General features: G+C 41.5%; 1 protein-coding gene across 8 annotated transcripts in view; it reads right to left on the reverse strand.

Annotated features, from left to right (window-relative positions):
• The window catches only part of Dmtn (transmembrane and coiled-coil domain 2 protein Dmtn), a 303,501-nt gene that overhangs the window by 140,099 nt on the left and 139,198 nt on the right, over positions 1-24,204 (reverse strand). For 6 of the 8 annotated variants that reach the window (XM_083115574.1, XM_083115582.1, XM_083115575.1 and 3 more), the window contains exon 2: positions 10,182-10,408. In XM_083115574.1, the coding sequence (XP_082971700.1) occupies positions 10,182-10,321 (140 nt within the window). In that variant the 5' untranslated portion in view covers positions 10,322-10,408. Of the gene's footprint in view, positions 1-10,181; positions 10,409-24,204 lie in introns of those variants that run through there. The other 2 variants (XM_083115581.1, XM_083115579.1) reach the window with 2 other exon arrangements.

The raw sequence follows: 24,204 nt of genomic DNA on the forward strand, positions 1-24,204 counted from the left end.
CCGAAGAGTTCAACGTTCACAAGGCACCGCTATAAAACGGACCCAGGAGCAAGCAGGGTTGCTAATTTACATTGGCATAAACACCAGACATCTATGAAGAGCTCAGTTATGCATCTCCTCAGAAACTTCTAATGAGGCTGGAACAAAAGCCATTACAACTCCTCCGCCAAGTTATGCTGAAACGGGCAAATGCGGTTTTCCTGCCTGATGCACGACGGTTTTAGTCACGATTTGGTCAAAGCAGGAGGGAAGTCTGATGGCCCGCTTTACACGGATACATTTCCTTTAACATTTTTTTGTAGCATAAATGCTATGTAAATGCTTCGAAAAATCTCACAGCACGCAGTACTTTCCATGGCAGGGTTCCAACGATTTATTGATTCTGAAATTCCCTGACATGTCCATGTTTTCCAGTCCAAATATGAATTTCCCCAGACATGTTTATCATCATGATTTTTGCTTTTGAACCTTGTGTTCTTCAATTAAATATACGAGGGCTGTTCAATACAGAATGATCATAATTTTGTGATAACATACCATCCCTCATCGTCCAAATTGTGATGGTCCTTTTCAAAGTATTCCCTATGCGATGCACTTGTCTCACTTCTTTTTCCATTCCTCAAAGACATGTTGGAAGCCATGTTTCGATAGGTGCTTCAAAATCGCCTTCACCACTGCTTCTGATGGTGGAAAACGCTTTCCACGAAGGTGTTTCTTCACATTAGGGGAAAAAAGTCAGAATGGGTTCGATCTGGACAGTAAGGGGGATGAGGAACACATGTAACATCTTGTGTGGCGAGATATGCAGTAACAACTCCTGCGATGTGCGGGCGAGCATTACCGTGGTGCAGCATCCAATTCTTTCTAATGTCGCGTTTTGCGATTGATATGGACTTGGAGAATTTACAGTACATCCCTATACATCAAATGTATTGGGTGCTACAATCACTTGCATCTAGCCTTCAGGCTAGGGCAACAGAGGTACATTATTTCACCATAACAGATCTCCACAATATAAAAACAACAGGAAAAAGTTCATAAAACATACACAATATGTATAATATGTACAGCACAAAAGACACACCGAGTAACACCATCTATGGTTAGAGCACGGTGTTTACATTTGAAACAACTAAAATATTCTTCCATACGTGTACTCTAAACGCTGTAAAATATGTATTTAAGCAGCGCCCTGATTTGATTTGCTTTATTTTACTTCGCCTTTTGTGCACTTTTGGCTAACTTGCGAAGATTGGGATGAATGATGATGATGAAATTGATGAATGGACACACTCAAACATCCATGCCAAGGCCAGGATTCGAACGTGGGACCCCTGGCGTTGTAGCGCGTTGTGCTAACCACTGCGCCACCGGGGCCGGCAAAAAAGCTTGACATTAGGGTGTCTTTACAAAGGACCACCCCTCACCCCCCGAATAAGGTTTGGTTTATTTTACTTCGCTGTTCTGCCATTCTTAGTTAATCGCGAAGATGAGGATGAGTGATGAAATTAGTGAAGGGACACTCATTATGCCCAGACCGAGATTCGAACCCGGGACTCCTGGTGCGCTGTGCTAACCACTCCGCCACGAAGGTCGACTCCAGAAAGAGGAGAGAGAGCCTGAGAAAGGGAACGGAGTTAGGTTCACTAATCCAGCATCCATTCTTCCCTTGCGTGTGCTGTACTAAAACATCTTTCAAGATTTCCCACCATCTTCAACTGCTTGGAGATCGAAAGCATACTCATCGAACCTAAGGAAAACGACAATTCACGAGAGGAAACCTAGGTGAAAATTGTGTGACGAACAGAACAAAAATAGCGAACTAGAAGCACGCTCCGTAACCACAAGGAAACGAGGGTTTCGACGGTTTTGATCTATACCCTGACGTAATAAATAATTCAAAGTTCGGACAGCTTAAGGAAGTCCAGAGCAAACTACGCTCTCTTGTCTGGAACAAGTGCGACGTAATGGGTGGAGGAGGCGCTTCAAAATGATTCAAGGCCCTTCTGCGACAAAGGTTTTCTCTCCGTCGGCAGAAGACTAAAAGACATTCGCAGTAAGCTAGTCGCAAATGCGGAAACTGACAAAAGAGTGCTTCCTATTGTCATAAAGACTTAACGAAACACGAAGAAAAGTAACGAAACAATTGTCAGGAAAGGGAACTAAAACAAGATGGATGTATTTCAAGAAAAGCTGTGGATCGAAGAACACTATTCATGAACGAATTGTTGTTATAAGTACACTTTATGCACAGTAAGGCCAATCGGGACTGGACCTACAGTTTAAAGTCTGATGCAAGAAGAAAACTATTCAATTCTCGTTAACCCCATGTATCCAGCCCGTATCATATTTTCACTAAAGCTTGTTCAGCAAAAGAATAAACTTCAAAACTACAAATCATTCCCTGACATTCGCTACGAGACTCGGCGGCAAGCGGCCCGGCGTCAGCGCTCGTCTTTCCCGGTCCGCGACAGTCGCACGCTACAGTCTGTTTTTTTCGCTCTCTTTCCCTTTCTGTTGACGTTGCAGACTGACGCCAGTATAATCCTCCCTCGGAAGTTGTGTTGTGTCGTGTCCGTGTGTTGAAGATTGTGGTTTAATATGGCACCACAAAAGTTTACATTACAACAAAGGCTTTATCTTGTCGAGTGTTACTTCGGAAAGAGGAATTGTGGAGAAGTGCGACGACGTTTTGCAACGAAATTTTTTGATGCTCCCGTTACACATAGGACCACTATAATAAACCTCGTAAAAAAAGTTTAGAGTAACAGGGTCAGTTCTGAATAAAAGTGGAAAGAAAAATAATCCGCACATCATCCGTGAGTTAAAAGAGTATTGTACGAGAAATCTGGAGAATTACGAACTTGCACGTGTAAATGCCAATTTCCTTCGGAGATGCCACGAATATGTTGCAGTATAGGGACATCATTTTCAACACCTTCTGTAGTCAAGGTTAGTACACAATATGAAAACTGTAATTTTAATAGCCGATTCTAGCGACTGTCGCTCACCGGGAAAGACAAGCGCTGATGCCGAGCAGCTTGCCGCAGAGTCTCGTAGCGAATGTCAGGGAATGCTCTGTATATTTTTAACTTTTCCGTCGAAAGCCACGGAGAGTCGAATGAACCGCTGAAGAAATCTGCTTGGTCCAGTTGTCGTGGTGAGGGAAAATTCTCGTGGTGGTATGAGTTTTCGAGTCGTTTTCGAAACAGTTGGCACCCTCAACAAGACCAAGCACGGCCAAGCTTAATGGTTGCCGCCGCGTAGCTCAGATTCCCTGCCTCTCTCTGAAATGCGAACGAAGGGAAAAGTGTTTTGTACGGTTGAACAAAAATCAGGCCTGTAGCAACACCTCTCTTCTCTCCTTGAAACTCCCACAACTGGAGGCGTAAAGTCTTGGTTTCCTGAAGTTTATTTTTTGACCGGTCGGCCTTTAGTGCCATCTGTGTCGAGGTGCGACACTATTTCAGTTACGTCATTTCTGCTGGACTGCTCATGTGACCATTTCAGATGTATACACGTAGAAATGACATTGATGCGTTTTATATCTGAATGGCTTATTGCAGAAAGGGACCTGAGTCACTTTTGCACAATTCTGAGAAAAACAATGAAAAATCGTATAATATTAATAGTGTAAGAAAGAAATGTGCCGTTGTTGGCTCAAATATTCAACATAATGAATAGTTAATTTTGCAACCCTCAATGCACCCCCCTGCAGTATGCTGCTAGACACAGTGGAGATGAAAAAATTAACTCCGATACCTCAAAAATGTGACTCAGGTCCCTTTCTGCAATAAGCCATTCATCTGTGTAGTACAGAATTTCCCTCGTAACCACACGATATAGGTGTATTAGGTATATACCCTGAATCGTTGAGGGGAAAATGTCAAGACAGAGACATCTCTTGGTGTGTTGCTACACTACTAGAAACTTATGCGGTGCTGATTGAGGTCAACCGAACTGTCTTTAGTGTATATCGACAATTTAGCCACAATTTTCCATCGGGAGATAGGGGGAGGGGGGATTATAGTTAAGTTCGCATTTAAGATTGTGTAAGGGTAAATTTAGGGTCAAAATGATCATAAATTGGTCTTTTGTGAAGAAAATTTCGGGGGTGTTGAGGAAATTTCGGGGGGGGGGGTTTACGATCACCGGATCTTCTACAAATTGTCAGAATTTTTAAGTAAAGCAGCATTTGGGTTAGGTGGAAGAAGCCATAAACTGATCCAGTGGCGTGCCTAAGTGAGGGTGGTGGGGGACAAACCCCCTTTGACTCAGTATTACTAAAAAAAAATGCCACAGGCAAGAAATGAGGTATGACTACTAAATAAAATTATATGTACCTCCCCGGGACGCCACTGAGCTGAACCTTGCCCTCTAATTATGAAAATTTCAATTGAATTCGTGTGAAGAACTATAACGTACGCACAAAAAGAAAAATCGCACCTGATCCACAACCCTATAGATCTTCTCCACACAAAACTTACAGGTTGGCGAGATACGAAGTAGTGCCAAGGGGCGGGTTTATCGAGTACGCAAGCAATTCCGCAAATCGCGGTGGCAACCTTCCGAGTGTACGATATGAAATCCCCACATAACTCAATCTCTGTACTCGACGTAGTTCCAAAAGAGCCCGCCGAGGCGCTGGAGTGCAGATGCATATCACGACGCGAGCGCCACTCAGTACGAACTACGCGGAAGTTCTTCCGAAGCGATTGCGGAAAATAAACATGTTATCTAGGACAGGGAATAAAATGCCGCGTCCTCGTTCGGAAACCACACGCAATCAACAAGAAATTGCTGAAGGGAATGTTCCTGTTTAAGTTTGGCTATGGTTAATAATAACAAGGATGATCACCGAGCAGGCCCTAAAAAATTTAGCTACGGTCCAATTTTTTGTCATTTATCTAACCTCACCAAGAATCAATTCTAATCTACACTAACCAACTATGTTCTAGAGATGAGCGAATTTTTATTTGGGGGGGGGGGGCAAAAGTAGGGATCCAGAACTTTTGCTGTAACCCTCGTACATGAGAATTTTCAACCCCCCCCCCAAATGTTCGTTCATCTTCATGTTAATGGCAACACCGTAAGGGAGAATTCACACCGAAGCGACATGTAGCAGCAACGTTTCACACCGTAGCGGCATGAGGGGCATCACAAGACTGCATTCGATTGGTGAAATCCTCAAGCGGTACGTAACGGTGTGAATTATCCCGCCATCCAACTGCAGTAAAGAAATAACCAAAGCCTTTTCCCCCTAGGTCTTTCTCACTGGGCAGCTGCCGATCACCGTTGCCAACTTCGCTCTTTTGGAGCCAGATCTGGCTCCTTCGTGCACTCGTTTGACTGAACTGTGGCACCCGCCCTCTGCTTCACCATGATGCCACCACCAGCTCGGCCCATAAAGACCAACTTTTGCCATGGGTGTACATTTTGCACGTGACGTGATATTCATATATAGGCTGCGTCACCCACCCCTCTTTCCTCCCCAGCTATTTTTATATATAGCGCTATGGCTAAGGTGAAGATGACAATGTTATTATCCCAGTATCCTTTATTTTCGATTTCATATGAACATCATTGGATTTTTGAGATGGGTGATGCCGCCAAATCTAGGCGGTGAAAACTAAGAATAAATTGCCATCACTTTAAAGCTAACGGTAATAGCAGCACCCCCACCCCTCTGACACCTAAAATTACCCTACGAGGCACTTTATGCAGCCTTCGTTAATCTAGCTCCTTGAAAGTCATCTCTAGCTCTATTAATTGTGAAATGTAGCTCTTTTATGCACATCAGGTTTGGCAACACTGCCACGGTGGCCGTAGGAGGCAAGGAGAAATGCACTAGGCTTATGGGACCGTTATTTTATTCGTTCTCTCGGGAATATCAAACATCCAATGACACAGAAAAGTACATGGACGGAAAAAGGACACGTTGAACTATGTCATAGTAGAAGGAAAAGTCGAAACTCCTATTTGATTAGCCGTAATTTGAAGTTGAAGTTGATTTCCCATAAGGAATAAATGGGATTCTGTAAATACTTATTAATCATATTTTTCAAACATCGTGTCTAGCTTACTTATTAATCATATTTTTCAAACATCGTGTCTAGCTTACTAATCAACTTGAAAAACAGTTTCCACTTGCAACATGGAGAGAAATTCATACTCTCTTGCATACTAAACCCTTTCCCCTTTCTTAGATAGCAGTGCCCAATCCGACGATATTGAAATAAATGCACAACTAGTGCGTAATTGTCCCTCCTCGCCTTAAAGTATCTACATAGCGATAATTGATGTAATTTTAACAATACGGTATACAAAATTATATTTATGGTAGACACAATCGCATCACTCAAGAAGCTCATCGCCGCGACGGGAGCCGGTGTTGAGTATAGTTGACACGGCACAATACTAATTTCATCATCGGAAGGAGTGGTGCTTGTTCGTCAGGGGAAATATGAACTTGTTAGGTAATTCGCCGGTGTAGTGTTCGGGGAGATGGAAGCATGTGTTACATGTCAAGTCTTGTATACAAAAGGGCAATGGCACGTGTGGGTGACTGAGAATGCCTTATCTCTAAAACTAACAGTATTTGAAAGAGCCCACTCGTAATTTATACATATGCTAAATACATAAACAGTCACGAGAACACAGAAAAAAAATATAGAGACAAGAAAGGAGAATCCGAGAAAGTTGGGGCAAGAGGAGAAACAAAAGGTGGAGAGGGATAGAGAAAAAGAGGGCGAGAGAAGAGATAAGACAAAGTATAAACAGAGAATGTGAGGACAGGAAAAGAGAAAATAGGCACGGAAAAGAGAGAAAATAGGAACAAAGAAAAAGAAACAGAAAGTGGAGATATGGAAAGAGAAAGATAGAAAAAGAGGGAGAGAGAAGAAATAAGACAAAGTATAAACAGAGAATGTGGGGACATGAAAAGAGAAAGAAAATAGGGAAGGGTAAATAGAAACACAAAATAGGAACATGAGAAAGAAACAAAGTTGAGATAGAAAAAAAGAGGGAGAGAAGAGATAAGACAAAGTATAAACAGAGAATGTGAGGACAGGAAAAGAAAGATAAAATAGGGACAGAAAAAGATAAACAAAGTTGGGACGGGATACAGAGAAAATAGGAACAAAGAAAAAGAAACAGAGAAAGTGGAGATATGGAAAGAGAAAGATAGAAAAAGAGGGAGAGAGAAGAGATAAGACAAAGTATAAACAGAGAATGTGGGTACAGGAAAAAGGAAAGAGAAAATAGGGACGGAAAAAGAGAAACAAGGAACAAGAGAAAGTGGAGATATGGAAAGAGAAACAGAGAAAGTGATGACTGGGAAAGAGAAGACAAGAAAAGATAAACGAGAAAGTACGAGCGAGAAAAGAAACAAAGTGGAAGTGTGAGAAGAGAAAGTGGGGACGAGAGAAGTGAAACAGATAGGTGAAGGAGGAAGTGGGGACGGGAGAAGAAAAACAGAAAATTAGAAGAAATGATGGAAGAATAGTGAGAGAGAAATCAAAAAATAGGGTAAGGGTCGCAAAAGAATAGAAAAACTTTATTCTCGATAGGTCCCTAACCTATGTCAGGTACGGGTAAGCGTTTACTAGCTAAGTAGCAGACGCTAGTTCTGAACGTAAAGTTTTGAAATGTACGAAGGAACCTGAGAAAATGGAATCTCCTATATGTAAGTAAAATCCACTGGTGTATTTGCTATTGCTGTCAAGGCGCTCTACATCCCTACTTGATTCCTCCCCTTCTTGACGTTGGACACGCCCTTGCCACATCTGCTTGTGAATAAAACTGACCAAGAGACAACGCTTCCGACAACCAACCAGAGAGAGCCGCTGTATGAACGCTCCCGCGCTTATTTATCAATGGCTGGCTGATATTAAGACGAGACTAAGGCCCGATTGTATAAAGCAGTTGATCCTCGATTAGCCAGTAAAATGGATCTGCAGTCACGCTGAACTCTTGATTTTGTGTTGAATAAAAGTTGAACTGAGATTAGTCCATGCGATCTGCGATCAGCAGACATTGACCATCAGCTGTTGTAACACGCTGAACTAACGAATATTTGCTTGTAAAATGTGTTGCAAGTGAACGTATGCGGCAAGACGGGAGAATCAATTCATAAAATCCTGTTTCCATAATAATAAAGAAGAAGCATATATCGTGTGCCATTGTTATTTACTTATAACACCATTAAGCCTTGTTTCCATTATTATGAAAAATATAAATATGCTGACCAAGGCAGTAATTTATTTTATTAAAAACATAAATTAAACGTAACGTTTCAACCTTCTAGCAAGGTCTTCATCAGACTCTGTATCAAGTATCAAGTACAAAAGTAACAAGATAATGCCCTGTTTTTGGTATCTTGTTACTTTTGTACTTGATACAGAGTCTGATGAAGACCTTGCTAGAAGGTTGAAACGTTACGTTTAATTTATGTTTTTAATAAAATAAATTACTGCCTTGGTCAGCATATTTATATTTTTCATTGTTATTTACATTTTGAAATACCATGTACATTGAAATTTGCCTAAAATGACTGCAAGAGCATATTGTAACATTGTTTGATTTCACGATCAGAGAATGTTAACTTGAGAGAAATCAAGTGTTCATTGATACAAACAGAAAATATGACCCGCTTACGTTTTCTTGTTGATGTCATTGTAAAACTTGCGTTGGGATGAAGAGGGGGCCAGGTTCACGGACGTTAGAAATATTACAATTTGGCTTTACTGCATCCACCCAAGTGTCATTGCAATTCAATTTTGTCCGCAGAATGGAACAGAGCATGCAACTTTGGCTGTAGTGTATATATCTACCGCTTTATGAACAGAGCACGTTGCATTTTAGTTGGCAAAGCTTTCTCTCCTGATATATAAATAACACATATTTTATTTAGAATATTATTTGTTTGGGCCATAATTTACATCCGAAAGGACAAACGCCATTGTTGTTTCAATATTTCTTTCCATTCAGGAAAACGCAAACACATTTTACATTTCACAAGTCAGGTTATTCAATTAAGTGCAAGGAAAATTCAGTATACTACTTACAGGAACTAATGGTCCACCTGTAACACGTTATCGTGTAATCACAAAATAAATAGAATATACATATCCTCACATGAACAATAGCTCCAAATCCGAGTATAAGAAAGTTGTTATATCTCTTTTTAATATTAAAAATAAATAGATAGTTGCTTTCGTTGTCAATGACAAATCATCCACGTGGAACTCACACAAGCAATAAATGGCCGTCTAGTATCTAATTACGCGATTTAACTAAATTTGCAACATGTTCGAATATTTAGTTTAGTACGTCCAGCACCTCAGACTTATTCTTTATTCAAATATTAAATACATGCATTTTCCGAAACAGACTTTAAAATATTTGCTGTTCAGTGTTGGACAATTGGCAACATCACAGGCACACTAGCGACATGTCTAGATTTGTCACGTTCTTTGACCCAAGATCAGGATTTGATCTATGATCGACAAATCGACATTTAGCTTTATACAACATGATAGAAGCTTGAACTTCGTTCATTCCCGGATCGTAGGTCAAATCTGATCTCCAGTTAGGGATGTTTATACAACCGGCCCTAAGATGAGCGCTACTAGCAATAGGCATGGAATTTCATTTTTTCCTTACGACCTTTCAGCATTGACAGTTCCTGTATCATAAAATACTGACTGTACTAGACGAGTAGTGTTGCCCACGGGACGAGACGGGACAGGCTTTTAAAAATTCGAGACGAGATTGACCATGTGTCATAAGACAAACGAATATTTTCGAGACGAGACAGCATTTCCACGAGACTCCACGAGACGAGACAGGCCAAAGTCTCGTCTCGTGGGCAACACTATAGACGAGAGCGGTAGATAGCATTTGGTAATGCATTTTGTCAAGATCAAAACCTAAATTGTCTTGGTGGATTTGATACTTTCCTAAAAAATAAAAAGCGTCAACACCCATGTTGTAGATCTTTCAGTCCAGTGTGCTAGACAAAAACAAAATTTTATGTACATATTTTAGTTATTATACAATAATACCTTAGATCCTTCGCTAATCTCAAACAAGCAACACACATTCACACACGATTAATACACGCACGCACACACACACACTAACCAAAATGAAATAATAGCACTGCAAAGCTTAGTACATACGCGGCATGCCGAGGCTTGCTGCTGCTGGTTGGCTGTTGCGAGGATAAGGCGTGTCCAGGCACAGCCAATTGGCGAGCAGGCGAGGCACTACGACTAGATGATTTACTGCTTCCCGACTGGGTCACCTGTAAACTATCCATTGTTGAAGTCCGGTCGAACTCCGGGGATCTCCATTACCTAGGTCTCGACCGATGTTGCGCTATCATCGAAGTGGTACGTATGGGGTTCTGAAACAAAAGAGAAACCCATTGAAGACTGATGCTATAACCAGTGATAAACATGTTTAGTTATCTCTAGGGAGACAAATTTATGGTAAATAAAAACTGACGAGAGCGGTATATACCAGCGGTGGGAAAAAAAAAAAAGATTGGCACACACTTTTTCATTATGAGAGGAAACAACATACAAAATAGCTATAAATTGATAAACTACTTCATTTTTATATACTGTACACATACACAAGTACTGTCCAACCAAAAAGAAAAAAAACACAAAATCACTTCATTTCTAAATTGCATATCTCAAGTGATTTATTCATTGTATGTATTTAAAGGATATCCTTGCTGTCCAACAAATAAAATAATCACTACTGCACATACACATGTTGAAAATCACATGATAAACAAAATTCATTCATGACTGAACACAAATGAAACCATTGTTTCCCTTGATGTGCGGGAACAGACTAATCTTATCGCTGCTACAGCTAGCAAGTTCAATGAAACTGGAAGTTGAGTACACATTCGGGGGAAGAATGGAATGCAACTTGACAGGGAACGAAGTTTTCGAACTCAGATTATGTGCATGGGAAATCCCAATTGCAGCGTTTTCCTGATGTGATCGAAGATAAAACGTTCTTCAGCGGCAAGTGGTAGGAAACTTTAGACAAACGTTTCGTTACAAATCGACAGTTTGCGCGCACAACCTCGATTGCCGGTTTTTGCGTGTTTTCTACTTAATTTGATGATATTTCACGGTTATTTCGCGAAAAAGCGTTCATTTCGTGGAAAAGCACACATTTCGCATTACTTCACGATTAAAACTCATGCATATTTCATCATTGGGGGTGTAGTTTCGTGCAGAATGTTCAAAATTGCATCTTTTTTTTTTCACATTTCGCGATTTCGCGCATCGCGAAAATTCAATGTCCCTAGTTATCTCTATAACATGTCTATTAAACTGTCCTCTATACAAGTACCTCTGTAGATTCTCGTGCGGTGTCATCCATTTCAGCGGCGAAGATATAGTACAAGAAATGCAAGCACTTCTTGCACTATTAAAATATTATATAATGTACTTAATGTTTTAGCGTTATTTAGTTCCATCGCAATCGATTTCATAAGATTTTACAGCCTCAAACTCCTTCAGCAGCCCGTTGCAAGCAACACTCTCTCTGCTTGCGCCGCCGACACGTGGAATCAATGCATCCAAAGAAACATATGGCGAAGCGTGAAATCTTGTTGGGGAAACTGGCCTCAACCCTCGCAGAAAAGCTGAAGGAAACATTGCCAGCAGACCAAAACCAATGTGTGCACATTGAGATGATCAATGAGCACATGAAGATCACAAGGATACTGATAATTAATAATCATAAAATAACTGAAAGAAACCATTATCATTACTCTAAATTCCATGTAGATCACTTAAATTACAAAATATTTTGTATTTCTAGAAATTTAAGACGCGTCAAAAATTTGAGGCAATAGGTGGAAAGGGCGAGCGCTTGTGTTTCCGGGAAGAGGAATGTCTGCACCCTGCGTCCAGCTCGAATTATAACCAGTGTTGAGAGCTACAGTGTTGGCAACTGTCAAGTTATTTGCACGGTAATTCAAGTGAAATATTTAACAAATTTTACAAGTTAATTCAATAAATTAATGCCTTTTGAATAGAAATTGGGGTGGAAAGAAAGAATCTGAAAAGGGACTATCTTCAGATATTTGTAAACATCACAATCTAAATCATATACACTGTACACATTAAGAACAAAGAAACATTTTGTATTACTATGGCACTTTAGTACATAAACATTGTATACATACTCTTTCTGTTATAATGATTGTGATTCCACAGCGTAATTTCTACGTGCTCCAAACTACGAGTAATATATCTTCTCTGCAGTGGGTGATAAAATTAAGGAAATAGGTTGGTATCACTTTCTGTTGTTTCAGAGCTTTTCAAAGTGATCTTGTTAGGATGCTTTTTAGTTGGGGAAAGAATCTGTGAGGAAGTGAGTGTTTGTTGCTGGTGTTTGTGTTCTGAATTAATAGAAACGAACATAAATTATGGAGCGATTGATAAGGCAAAGTGCGGGTGCTTTACTGTTTGAGATTTTGCACAGATAGGTTAATCGGTACTGGGCCTACAGTTTATTGACTACAATTGAATGTGCCTCAACCGGGTATTGAACCCGGGACCCCTTGACTACAAAGCGACATTACCACTACGCCATCGGGGAACCCAAAGAGGTGAGCATTATTTAGCAATTTATATCTCCTTCGTTTAGCTAGAGGGAGAAAAGTGTAGCAATGAAAATCGTGTAAGCAAGGCGACCAACATCCGATTTACCGGACTTTAAACAATAATCTCATGAAGGCTTTGTGCGACACTTACAGGAGTCTGGAATTTATTGTGGTGAGTACATCGTCCATGCATGTGTATCTCTTGGATGGAGTCAGAAGCGCCACCTTAATATGAATTGGGGGGGGGGGGGCAAAATTTGAAACAATTATATATAGATGACCCATTTATTGCCACGTTTAGCGGTGCCAACCTCTACACGTGAAAATCAAACACAAATGGCTGGCTACTGAACTCATAGGCGTAACCAGAAGCTTGAAGAGGGAAGTTCCGCTGCTGACAAATGATTTTGAATGCCATATTAATAAAATTACTATTAAAAATGAAAATATAAAATAAATATTAAAATAAGAGATTTATTTAGGTTTTTCTAGTTGGGAGCTCCAAGTTCGTTTTTAGGGGGTGAAGTGTACATTTAGCATCAAAACGACCAATCATCCTATGCAGCTTTCACACCGATGAGACAATCGACACAAGACCAATAAGTTGAAAGCAAAACATTCGGCGTTCATGCGCGAACAACATACCGGGGCAACACGATGTACGCACGCTATTGAGAAAACGGCCGTCCGAGTGACACGTGCAGCTTGTGTCGCCTCGGTTCGAAAGCTTGCATTGATTTCTGAAGGTTCGATTCCAAGCGTTTATCTGAAATCTCCCTTAGTCTTTGTGGAAAAGGTTAGTGGGGTGTTAGGGGGCATGTGGCAAAATCGCTTATAACGGGATAGCAAAATGGGAGCTCAATAACAATATTGGTCTACTTTCTTCAACGAAGTCCAAAATTTTGTGGTTGATGGCGAGGAAGGTGCGTGCTTTAAAAAGAAAGAAAAAAGGTTGTTGTGAAATCGAAAAAAACCTTAAGCTTCTTTTTAGCGGAAAACTTGCAGAAGTCTCTATCGAAAACCAAAAATAAGATCAACCTATCGGTTAATAAACCTACTTTAAGACTGGATCATACAAAACTAAATGGGTATTGTCTTTCGACTGGTATTAGCAACAGACATTCATTCTATGAGTGTATATATCCTGGAACTTAAGGCTCACCGTCATGAGCATAAAATTTCCCGCAGTATCTCAATTTTATCAGCCTCAATCCAATTCCACCCTTCTCATAAGCACACAAATACATAAAAAAAATAGCTTTTTTTCAAGTAAGGCTTGGGGAGCCCCATAGCTTACCTCTATGGTCCATACAAACATTTGCTACACAATCAGAACCTTTAAAAACTTGACATAAATAACGCAAGGGTGGTATGCAGAGTTTCCACATGAGGGGGAACTGCAGATGTCCACTCTGGGGACACAAGTGTGGCACTCGATCGGAAGTGGTCACAGGAAGTCCCAGGTGTACCTTTCCATCAGCCCAACAATGGGCGCGTCCTCAACACTCCCGGTTGAGAGACACGCGACCTCAACAATGTGGTCCGTTGCCCTGATCGCTCTGGTAATTTTCAACGTGCCTCTGTTCCTGGATCGTCCGCATGCTGCTGTCATCAGCACAGGAGAGCCGATGTTGCACAATTTCCTGGTTTCCTGTGCGATAACTGGGGGATGGGGCCAGGATGAGACGACATTTACCACAGTCTCGTCTCGTGAATAAAAAAAATGGGTAACACTATAGTATAGGGGTGACGGATTTCTTCAAATTTACAGGAGAAAGTACTTACGGAAATCATTTTCTGTAGCGTTGTGGAAGTTCGTGAATGTAGTTTTGATCCATTTTAATACGAATGCATGTTGTTTTCTGCGAAAATCTCTGTCCGACACGCTGTTTCTGCTGCTGCCATTTGCTTTCTGCACGAGAGCACAATGATCCGTGTGTTAGATGACGTAACCCCTAGTCAGTGTTTCAAACTCGCCGTGTTTTCACTAGAACATAACGTGTCGAGTATTTAATTATTTTTTTTAACTATGCTTGCCTAACCTAATTTAACCTAACCTTACGGAAAATTGTTTTTGGGGCTAACGTCAATGGTTTGCGAGGTATTAGCATAATTTCAAATTCGGGCACGGAAGTAGGTATTTTCCGGTGAACGAGATTGCAACACTGCATAAATCGACAAAACACTCACAACGCGCAATGACCCAGTACACTGTCGCCATAATGTGTGTTACAGAATCGAAATAACAAATAACAGTAAGTACTCGTAAATGTAAGAAATAGACATTATCTTAGTTAGAAATGCATTATTTCACCTTAGGTAATGTTCCGCATTCCAAAATAGTACGTTAGCAATGCAAAAAAGTGCGAAATATATGATTTATAGATGTCACCCCCATACTATAGTAGTACCAAAAATTTTGTCTCGCCTCATAGAATCTTATTAAAACAAACATACATAACCTATTTTACACAAATAATAGTCATCCATGAACAGATTCTTTCGGGCTAGCGACCACGAGAGTTCTGGATAAGTTTCCGAGCTTTCGTCACTCTCATCTTCAAGGCAGAAGTGAAGATGAGAGAAACGTTAGGTCTCGAAAGCCAGGACATCTTTCTAGAACTCACCTGGTCGGTAGACAAGAGAATCTGATCATCATTCGTCGAGTAAAGCTTCAAGACTTATTTCCAATAGTCTTCCATGTCCTTGGTATGAATTTTCATATAGTCACATAGTCTGATTGAAACTATCCGAAAGAAAGTACGTGCAATCGTTGCAACCTAGAACTGACTGCGACTGTATCTTATATTTCAGTTTACTAAAGTTGCTAAGAGTCTAGTGCCTCCCCGATGACGTAGTGGTAACCTTGTAATCAAGCGGTCCAGATTCGATACCCGGTTGAGGCACAGTGATTCGGATCCGAATTTAAACCATAGGCCCCGTTCCGATTAACCAATCTGTGATTAAAGTGGACTTAAAGCCAAACTCGAAGGGTCTATTTCTCGTCTAAACGAGTGTCGACACGATTGTTAATAATAGAATACAAGAGGGGTATGGACCGATTAGATGCGTCTGAGATGTGGATTTGGCGGAGAAGGGAAAGAATGAAGCGGATCGATAGGGTGCTGCGAAACGAGCAAGTATTTGGAAGATTTAAAGGAAAGAGGCCATTTAAGAGTAATAGACAGAGAAAAGGAAGTGGGCAGGATATGGTTTGCGAGAAGGAATGCTGAGAACATCAATGGAGAATGTGGGAAATGGGAGTACTGGAGATGAAAGATGTGAGTCTCTTATGTAGAAACATGAAAAAATTCCAACTGCAGTACCAACATTGGAGTTAACTCGTGCTCAGGGTGTCTACAATAACAAAATTCACTGACATTTTCAGTTTTTCCTGACAGAACCTAAAATTTCCAGAGCAAATCATTAGGGCAATTAGTGTATATGAAAAAGACAACTATTTTATTTTTAGCTAAACACTCACAGTTAGAAAGCCCTACAACCAAGTTTTAAAATATTTTCGTGTAAAGATAATATGAAGAGAAACTGAACAGTAATTGACTATTGGGTAAGAGGAGGGCTAATTAACATTTTCTTAAAAATCCTAACTCACAGAAAATAATACATAATTATAGTAAATATTAGTAATGTATGTTCGAGATTACTATCTACACCACAACCACCCAAAAACATTGCAAGAAGAACAAACTACTGGGCGAGTCTGTTAAAAGAGGCCCCGTGGAAAATGTGCTCCTTGCATGTAGGCAACCCTGGTACACCGAAGAGAAGAGCGGGGTAGAAAACAATCCAGGATATAGGTGCCAAGCAAGTTAGACCACTTGACATAAACTTAAATGAATGAAATATCTCTTCTGTAAATAGCGTACAGTGTGACAACAACCTACCTAGAGGAGGTGCTGGAGGGCCTCCCCCATGGCGCAGTGGTATCGTTGTAATCAAGGGGTCCCGGGTTCAATACCCGGTGGAGGAACAAGTGGTTTCTTTTCAATCCCCCTCTATGTCATGATGTTGTCGAAACTGCTTGGCACCGATATCCTGGACTGTCCTCTACCTCGCTCTTCTCTTCGGTGTACCAGGGTTACCTACATGCAAGGAGCACATTTTCCACAGGGCCTCTTAACCTACTCACCCAGTACTTATTGTAGAGGGTGGTCACCTTTTGATCATCAATTACTTTTAACAATGAAAATATATTTGTAATACTGGCACATTTTTATTTTCTTAATGATAGTAACTTAGACATCACAATGATAATTTTATCGGTTTTCAATATAATGATCAATTTGAGCTCCATTTAAGTCAATACAAGCTTGGAGATGTGATTGAATCTCGTTCTATCTGTTCGTGGCCCGCTGGATTTTTAAAGGTTTGAAACACTTCCGGTTGCATCAAATAACTTGTTGGTTCTCGATACAGTGTCACGTTTAGATGCTGGAGGTCCACATTCCTGCAACACTGTCTCTGAATTTCCACTGACACGTTACTGGATGCAGAATAAACGTACGCATTTGACACGCTGCTCAATACTTATGCCACTTTCTGCCATTCTAAACAACATCCACTTCTTCAGCGATGTCTGTTAGATTTTACATACTTGCCAAGAAAGATGAAAAGAAACAAATACTAGCTTAATTAATATAAAAATTAGTGTGACAAAAGGTGTCCCCTTATTTCGTGGTCACCCTGTTAGAATCTTTCTAAATGATAAAAGAGTTCCTCGAGCATTTAAGATACAATTTATATTCCAACTACCAGTAATACTCGCTGTAAACTGGAAAACAATTTGCTCACAAATTTCAGGAACCTATTTTTACTCAACTACAAAAATATTGATTTTTCAAAGTTAATTTCCACGATTTCCAGACTGGTAGACACCCTGTGCATTATTTACAACTAGCTGAAAGCCCGGTGTTGCCCGGGTATTTATTTATCCCAATCTTCTATTAGACAGGATAATAATGAATCCTAACTATAGTGTAAAATGTAACTAATTTTATTTACAGGTATTTAAAAGTATAAGTACAGTATACAAATTATAAAGTAAAATCTTTTACAAATTCGCTTCTTCTTACCGACCCCGAAACTATGGATTCAATACTAATATCGGTCGATTTCGATTATTTTTACATGTCACACCTCCCCCCCCCCCCCAGGGGTGTCTTACCGCCACAGTATTTCTTTAAAGATTGTAAGCCATATGTGTACCAAGTTTGGTTGAAATTGCTCTACGCGTTCGGGAGTTATGACCGAACAAACATATATACATACATCCATTTTTGCATTATTTATGATTAGGAACACTTAGCGTTTAAGCATCATTCAGTTAAACCAATGGAGAAAAAGAGCCACTCATTTTTTTCTTTTTAAATTCCTAATTGTTGGCAATAACCATGTATTTTTCCTACCGTGGTGGATTCATTCTTGAAAGACTGAAGCAAAGAATGAGCTGGTTCGCTGAAAGAATACATTTCGGTTGGTTCGTATTCACCCCTTAATTAGCCCTCTTCATTCTGGTTTCCCCCTGAATGGCTGAATAGGTCGTGGTGGATGCCAGAACATGCTTTCTTTCTCGCTAGGAATAAAATACCCTTTGGTCTTGATACCTTGCCAATGCCATGAGGTACATCAAAGGGATGGAGACAGACGGAGGAAACGGGACATTGCTAAGCAGCTGTCTGTACTCTGCTCTGGGACAGTAATGGAAATCGTCCGTGTGGATGCTGAGGACCTCTCTCAAGAAGTACTCTTTTGAAATGTCTAACGAGGACCGGATCCGAGGACAAATTATTATTTTGAAAGGGTTTAATGGAGCCGACCGAAGATTAGAAAATGGGTAGAAGATATAGAAGTTGTTGCACCATGGATGGGACTGATGGTCCTTAATCCATTGCTTACCGGATGAAAGAACAATTGACCGATGAGAATGCAAAACACAGGATAGCACCTTGGTAAGATTGGTAAAATAAAGGAAATTAGGGCGTATGTGTGCACACACATGCACATAGTTATACAATGAAAAAAAAACAAGGAATTATGCGAGTTTGGATCCGAGTATGTGGAATTGATTCTTCATGGGATGAGGATGAAAATGTTAATGTATATATACACGCACATCCAGTACATGTATACATACAATGAGCGGCTCAGGAGTAAAACTGATAACTCACACTCCGTTCAAAATTAAGTTCACATTGGATTCAGTAGCCGCTGATAGCCACAAAAACAGGAAATATCTGGGTAACCCATAAGCCACAATGTAATGGACGAACTTTCACCTGTTTCTCTTAGTATCATACTTTTGTGGGTTATCAAGGTAATAGGTGATAGGCATGGTGGCTTATGGTGGCGAAAACTAAAAAAAACATCCAGCATACAGACAGATACCATATGCTGTTCCAGTCCAAGGTTGTGCCTATCACCTAATGCCTAATATAACAATATTCGAAACATACATAAATAAATAAATACAGGGTGTCTATAAAGTCACTTAACATTTCTGCAAAATCAGTATAACTCAATGTGACCACTCCTCAAGTCCAGGCACCTATGCCAACAATCCACCACAGCCCGAAACACCTTCTCCAACATAGCTGGTGTAATCTCAGCAACTGCGGCCGTAATTCGTTGTTTCAACTGGGCTATGCTGTGTATCCTCGCCCCGTACACCTTAGACTTGATAAACACTCAAATGAAAAAGTCTAATGGGGTCAGATCGGGGGGGGGGGGGCAACTCCCCGTTGCGAGACACGGCCAATCCATCTACCGGTGAAAACTTAGTTTAGGTGATCACGAACGATGATGGTAAGATGGGAAGGTACCCCATCCTGTTGGTGCATAATAAGAAGCTTGGTGTGCCCCAATCCACCGTATTATGAGCCACAGTTGGTAGATGCTGGGATTATGGATACTGAGTCGATGCGGTGGGGCTATGTGTGATCGCGTCCTGTACATTTTCCACAATTTGTGGTGTTATGGCTGGCCTACCAGGACGTTCTTCATCCTCAACGCTACCCATTCACTTGAATTTGTTGACCAGGTTCTTAATAGCCAGCCTGGTTTTCTCAATTTCCGAGTGAAGTCCGTCCGCACCTGCTCATACGTCATTCCACTCAGGCGAGCACAAGCAACGGCTATTCTCTCTTCTATAGAGTACATTTTATCAGATCACTTGGAAAATGAAAAGATTTGTCATTAGTTCTTGAAATGTTAAGTGAGTTTATAGACACCCTGTATATATGTACAGTCACAGACACTTCTGGGTTGTGATGATACCATTAGCTTTCAATGGGATTGTTACAACCCAGCAGTGTCCATGACTGTACAAGGTGTATATTGACATGCTAGCGTAGAAGACGGACTGGACGGCAGAACTGCGCCTCGCTGACTGGGAGTTGTATCTTCGTCGGGATTGAATTCCAAGTTAACGCTACTACGAGAAGGTCTTCTGGCCAAATCTGCTTTGGTTAGATGAGTATTGTCTCTATGGAAGGACGATCTGATGCTTGGGAATCGAAACAAGGTCTACCGCGTGGCAGCCAGAAGTCTTACTACACACACCTCTTAGAAAAGATGTTACTCCAAAGAAGAGCACATTTCTAGGAATTTCCCGAGTTCGAAAGACGCAGGGTGAGACGGCATGAATCGTGGGAATCTGATGTTCACAAGGGAGACGTGATCAATAGCTCCACGTTCCGCTCACGTGGCCACACACCCACGCACGCAAGGAGGGAAGATGCTGAGAGAACTACCTGCGTGCGTATGGTGCGAGAGCGCCGGGTGGGAAGGGGGGTGAGCGCCCACCGTGTATCGAGCTGCGTCGCGCGGCTCGCCCCACTTCCCGTGCGGGGTTGGGAGGCTCTCTCCCTCATCTCCGCCTGATCGATACCTCCGGAGCTACAAGAAAACTGCAGCCTGAATTAACGCCCTCCGCCATTCACTCGTCCATCGGCCACGTGTTTGCTCCACGCACACCAAATTCTTTGAGGTAACTAGGGAGTGGTCTTTTATGACGGAGCTGAGTTTGATATTAAGTCCACTGTATGCACAGGAAAGCTAATCGGGACTGGATCTACAGTTTAAAGTGGGTTCCGGACGGCTGTGTGTCTCCATAAGGTTTCAAACCATTGACTCTTGATTACAAGGAGAGAGATGTTTTTTTAAGAACCGAGACAAGAACGAAAATAAACTTTGCTTCGAGTCCACTACGCTAATCTTTAAAGTACGATCCGAAACAATATGTACTTCCAACGGGTATCGACCCCGGGACCTTTTGACTACAAGGACAGAGAGACAAGAACAAAAATACGGTTTCGAGTTCACTGTGCAAATCTAGACTGGATACGAAGCGCTGTGCAATTTGCCTCCACCGGCGAACGAACCGAGACCCCTTGATAACAAGGCTACTAGAGTGCGCGTCAAATCTCCTGCATGTGGCGATAGCCAATAGCAGGCGCAGTGCAGCGGTGCCATGTGGAAATCTCACATTGAAAAGAGACAGCGTGGTTGAGCGAAACGCCTTGTCACGGAGAGCAGACAACGCCGCACGTCTGCGATTCGCTGGTGCTGTTCAGCCATTCAAAGCCATATGCAAAAGATTTGACGCGCACTCTAGTACAGAGATACAAGAATCTCTCGAGGTGAGAGACCTATCTAATTTGTTTGTTTAAATCAACATTATGCACAGATAAGGTAATCGGGACTGGACATATAGTTTCATGTGGGATCCGAACTACTTTGCAAATCGATATTTTACTTTGCTCCTCTGCCAATTTTGACTAATCGTGAAGATCAGGATGACTGGTGATGGGACGATATGGATGAAGCGACGATCACAATATATAGGGACAACACAAGATAATTATACTGGCTGCGGATCCATGCGCCAGACCCTCGCTATCCTGCGATACTGCAGTTACCAAGGTCATTTTCTAGACGATACAAGACGGGAAAAGCTAATATTTTCGAGACGAGACCGGCCAAAGTCTCGTTGCCAACACAACTTCTGCCACGCCGCACAGTTACGAATTAGATGAAGAGAGGTTTTCCACTGCACGAACGCGACCGACGAAGCCTCCATTTCGCCTCTTACAACGCTACAGCACTGATGCTCCCTCTGCAGGCCACACGTGCATACGAGAGCACAGCCAGGCAATGATATCCGGTCAGATTGTTCCCAACTAAAGTTATAATGGGCGTAAGCTCTGGGCACATACGAAGGTAACTTGAAAAGTTAGGTAAACGAAGCAGAGATGGAAGCACCATAATCGAAATCTATGCATGGTCGATCCTTCAAACGAGCTCTTACAGAGTTTCAGCTCAGTGCGTTATGAGGTTATTGTTTGATCACGCGAAGTAGGTGAACGTGGAAGAGTTTTCAAAAATTGACAAAACCACCAGGACAATGCACCTCTTCACACGTCAATGGTATCGATGGCTAAAATCCACGAATTTAAGTTCGAATTGTTGGATCATCCGCCCTATTAGCTCGATCTAGCTTCCTCTGACTTCCATTTGTTCCTTAACCTCAAAGATGGCTCTGAGTAGAACGATGACGAGGAAGTGATTCATACTGTGAAAGGCTATTTTGCAGACCAGGAGAAATCACTTTATAAACAAAAACCTCACAACGCACTGGGCTGAAACGTGCTATTATGGTGCTTCCATCTCTGCTTCGTTCACCTTACTTTTCAAACTACTCTCGTAAGACCGTTCCAGGGAAGAGTTTCCAATCACGAATTCTCCACCACATTCGACCGTTCTGCTCTTTGCTAAAGCTCCTCCTTAAAATGGTTCCATGCCCTCTACCACAATTCTTCATCTTTCTTGAAAAGAGGTAGGGGAAAAGAAGAAAAAGTCAAGTCCGCTAACCCAAGGAATTTTAACACATACATTCCTCCCCCTCCCGCGGCCCCGCTTTAATTTTGCTTTCTTTCTCCTCCACCTCACTGATGGGTTCCCCCAAAGGTCTTATTACACTTTAATCTTAGTTCCCCCTCATTATAGTCCCTCCTCCTGATGGCCTTGGAGCGAGGAGGAGACAGAGCGTGGTTGTCGGAACACTTCTGCCTTAGCTTCCTGTCTCCCCCTCTCTCCAATTACATCCTGCTCTTGCCACTTTTGTCTCTAGCTGTGGTCCTTTCCTTGCTTGAAATGTTCGAGCTGCGATTATGACAACCGTGTACTCTAATCAAAATGCCTCGTTGATTAAAAGAGCTCAGTACGTTTACTCCCCTCATTACTCAATGTTGAATACATGTCATTCGTCACCAGTCCATTAGCTGCGCGTGACCCACTGTCCCCTCCCCTGAGGCAATGACCGCAGAACCTTCCCCTCCGCCCGCTAGAGTTGCAGTAAGTAATTTTCGCAAATTTATGCCATTCATGCAGACTTTGGTACCTCAAAAAACGAAACAAATATACTATATCCAGTTATATTTGCTCTCTTGCCAAACAAAAGGAAATAAACATAGCTATATTAGACTTTTCCGCCTTGTTATTGAGGCCAAACAGGAGTGGAATCCAGCGACGGTGACAGTCGATTTTGAATCGGCAGCAATTTCTGTCCTTAAAGTTGTACCGGGTGTCCCAGAAGTCTTTCCCTGATTACAAACTTTATTCATATCCGCTATATGCAAGGTAGAGATGTGAAAGTGGTGCCAAGATGTTGGAAAACTAACAAAGTTTCTTTGTTGCAGGTTTGAGTAACGTGGCTGTAGTGTAGCAGTGTCAGTGCCCAGAAAACCGGAAATGTTCACAATCAGGAAAGAGCTCAGCATGGCCTCTGGTATCACGAGACCCGGTCACCAATAACAGTGCAGAGGAACTTTCAAATGTAATTCTTTCGTCTAGAATATCTGCCATCAATAAGTTGGTATTAAAAAAAAAAATGGAATTTATCTTCATTCCCAAATCCTGTCAAGTCCAAGAAACATTGTATGGAAAAATGCACCCGATGTCAAGAGCATTAATTCCGGATTCCTCGGCACTGACACTGCTACACTATAGCCACATTACTGAAACCTGCAACAAATAAACTTGGTTAGTTTTCCAACATTTTGGCACCACTTTCACATCTTTACATTGCATATAGCGGATATGAATAAAGTTTGTAATCAGGGAAAAACTTCTGGGACACCCGGTATTTCCCGCAGTAGAGGTAAAAGGTTGCTACATCCACATGAGAAAGTGCATCTGGAGAAAAGTTCAAGATTTGGGACCTGCTTGTGAGTATATGAAGAACGAAGAAGTGAGGATGATCATCCGCATGTGTGCTACTTTGGCGTTTCTTCGGCCTGAGGATGTTCCCGACGGCTGGCTGGAAATACATTCTAGAGTGCCTGACAATGAAAAACTTTCTGGATTTTTTAACTATTTCGTGGAGAGATGGATGGAAAACGAAGAAGTTCCAGTCGAGCTTTGGAGTTGTTACAACAGGCGTCATCGAACCACCAACTCTGTCGAGGGATGGCACAATAAAATTAATACCGAACTTGGAAGACCGAATCCTCGAGTCAAGGACCTCATCAACTGTTTAAGAAAGAAGC

The sequence above is a fragment of the Lepisma saccharinum genome, chromosome 30, assembly GCF_977018435.1.
Source record: "Lepisma saccharinum chromosome 30, izLepSacc3.1, whole genome shotgun sequence".
In the NCBI taxonomy this organism is placed as follows: domain Eukaryota; kingdom Metazoa; phylum Arthropoda; class Insecta; order Zygentoma; family Lepismatidae; genus Lepisma; species Lepisma saccharinum.